Below are 2,892 nucleotides of genomic sequence, written 5' to 3' on the forward strand. Positions count from 1 at the left end.
AAAAAAAAAAAAAAAAAAAAGTTTGGAGGCCAGCCTTGGCTACACCATGAGTTCAAGAGCAACCTGAACAAAATAGTGAGATACTGTCTCAAAAATAAAATAGGAGCCAGGGATACAGCTCACCAGCATAAGCACCTGCCTGGCAAGTGCAAGGTCCCAAGTTGGATCCCCAGTACCATAAAAACAAAAAATAAAACAAAAACACTAATTAGAAAAAAATAAACCTCAGGGGCCAAGGGAGATAGCTCAGTAGAATAAGTGCTAGTCTAGCAAGGACAAGAACTGAAGTACAATTCTATCCCTGATTCTGAAAAAAAAAACAAAAAAAACAAAAAAAAAAAAACTCCAAAAAAACACAAAACCTCAAGCAATTTTAAAGCTGAAATTCCAACATAATTCTATTCTGGCCATTTTTTCCTATAAATTTAAATTTTTGAAACAAAAAGAGAAAAAAATCAATATTGCTGCCATATCCCTTCTCGGCCTTTTGGTTAAGATCAAGTATAATATTGCTGCCATGTCAGAAAACTCAAATAATCAGAGATTATATTCACTTTTTTTAGGATATACTTTAGATATACCTCCTCTATTCTAAGGATATACCTTAGAATATATCTACTTCTCTTCCTTCTCCAAAATATTAAATATTTTATCACTGTAAGACTCACATTATGCCAGTAGATAAGCCAGAGGTTTCACCAAGTTCTGTGTTGCACTGGGTCCTACAGAAACAATACACCCTACAGATATCTCACTTACTGAACAGGTAACCTGGAGCTGCTGCTGCTGCTGTGGTGGTGGCGGTGTCTGTTCTTGGGGAGTTTGCTGTTGTGGCTGTTGCTGGGGGTCCCATATGTGGACAGTCTGAGCTGTATTCTGGTACGTGCCTGCCACAGCCTGCACAGCTACTGGAATGTGGATGTTGCCATTCATGAACTGTGCTGGAAAGAGAGAGTTTGCAAGGGTCTGCACTACTTCTTCATGAGAGTTTTTCACTACAGACGTGGTGCCTACCATCTTCTCCTTGTCATCCTCCAGCTTTACAGCTGCCAAGGCCGTGGGTGAGCCACTGACGTGAACTGCATTGTAGGCTTCCTGGGGAATGGCAATGTGGGTAATGCTCTGCTGCTGAGGGTCCCCCCGGGGCTGGGCAGAATAAACAGGGATGGTCCAAGTTTCTCCTGTAGGGCTAGTAATGGTCCCAGTGGCACTGTACAGGTGGGCACTGTCTACTGTCAGCAAGTCTGGCCTCAAAGACACATAACTCTGTTGTTGGCCCTGTGGAATGGCCAATACAGTGGCCACCGGCTGCCCTGAAATGGCGTATGACACAGTGATGGGCATGTCCACTTTGCGCTTCTTCACTGGCTGGAGGACACTGGCTGTGCCAACCCGGCGTTCCCCTTCCCGGGGTGAGCCCTGCTGGGATGGCGGTGGGGAAAGGGCACCCACAGTTTGGATTTGGATCTGCTGACCCCCAGCAAGAGACTGGCCAGCAACCAGCTGAGCCTGGATTTGCTGATGTGGGATGTGCTCGTCCGGAATTTCAGCCGCCTGAATCTGCTGGGCCGCCTGCACATGCTGCACCTGGATCTGGGCCGCTTGCAGCTGCGAGGGGTTGGGGCTCTGCAGAGACGGGGTCTGGATTGAAGGGGCTGCTGACTGTGGTGCCTGGCCCTGGATCTGCACCTGGACCTGGATGGGCTGCTCGGTGGGCTGATGAACGGTGAGCTGCGGGGAAAGCTGCTGAGCCGAGACCTGTTGCGGAGACTGCTGTACCTGCACCTGTACCTGCAGCAACAAGATTCACCAGTGAGTAAGCCAGGCAGCATTCAGAACCCCATCCCCAGGAATTTAGTCAGGGTCCCTGCATACTCTGAGGACGGACTACCATAACCTGGGGTATAATCCTCAGAATCACACCAATATTCATCATCATCACCCATTCAGTGACACATTTCACCCTGGAAAACAACTAAGACCTACAGCCCAGGAAGGAATCATCAGAATGTTTACTCTGTTTTTGTTTGTTTTTTTTTTTGGTGGTAGCGGGATCAAACTTGGGAGCTTGCACTTGCCAGGCAGGTGCTTATGCTGCTGAGCTATCTCCCCAGCCCCTCTGTCTGTGTGTTTTGTCTTTGTTTTATGAGACAGGGTTTCACTATGTAGTTCTGGCTAGCCTCAAACTCATGACAATCCTCCTGCCTCAACCTCTCAAATACTGGGATTATAGGCATAAGGAACCACATCCAGCTGTTTACTCTTTTTTTTGGTCCTAGACTTGAACTCAGGACCTTGTACTTGTCATTGGGAGGTTAAGGCAAGAGGATCACTGTATGTTCAAGGCCAGCTTGGCCTTGAGCTACAAAGTAAGTTCAAGGCCAGCCTTGAACTACACAAGACCCTTTGTTAAAAAGTTAAAAAGAAAAAAAAAAAAAAAAAAAAACCCTTATAATCAATACAAATAAAAAATTTCCATAGGATAAATGATAAAAACGTTCAGAGTCACTGTTCTACAAAGTCAAAAAACAAATATATCCCACATGCATCCAATTCTCATGTGTCTGACTCAGGATCAAATGTGTGCCATTGTAACTGGCCATAACATAATCTCTTACTGTGGATCAATTCTATCGCCCATCATGAACAGGTGCATGGTATACATGCTTGTAGTCTTGGAGACTGGCACAGAAGAATCATTGCAAGTTTGAGGTCGGCCTAATTGTTCTCATTAAATAGTGAGAACAAGGGCAGCCTAGACAGACTGAATAGCCAAACCCTATCTCAGAAGCAGGAAAAGTAAATAAATAAATAAAGTACTGGGTCTGGGGAGATAGCTCAGTAGAATAAGCACTTGCCTGGTAATCATAAGATCCTGAGTTCAATTCCTGG

The 2,892-nt window shown here is 45.3% G+C and overlaps 1 protein-coding gene across 4 annotated transcripts in view; it reads right to left on the reverse strand.

Moving 5' to 3' along the window:
* Qrich1 (glutamine rich 1) overlaps nucleotides 1-2,892 on the reverse strand; it is a 51,312-nt gene that overhangs the window by 29,968 nt on the left and 18,452 nt on the right. For all 4 annotated transcript variants that reach the window (XM_004625079.2, XM_004625080.2, XM_023705843.1 and 1 more), the window contains one exon: nucleotides 760-1,791. In XM_004625079.2, the coding sequence (XP_004625136.1) occupies nucleotides 760-1,791 (1,032 nt within the window). The remainder of the gene's footprint in view (nucleotides 1-759; nucleotides 1,792-2,892) is intronic.

The sequence above is a fragment of the Octodon degus genome, unplaced genomic scaffold, assembly GCF_000260255.1.
Source record: "Octodon degus isolate 3935 unplaced genomic scaffold, OctDeg1.0 scaffold00008, whole genome shotgun sequence".
NCBI classification, from domain to species: domain Eukaryota; kingdom Metazoa; phylum Chordata; class Mammalia; order Rodentia; family Octodontidae; genus Octodon; species Octodon degus.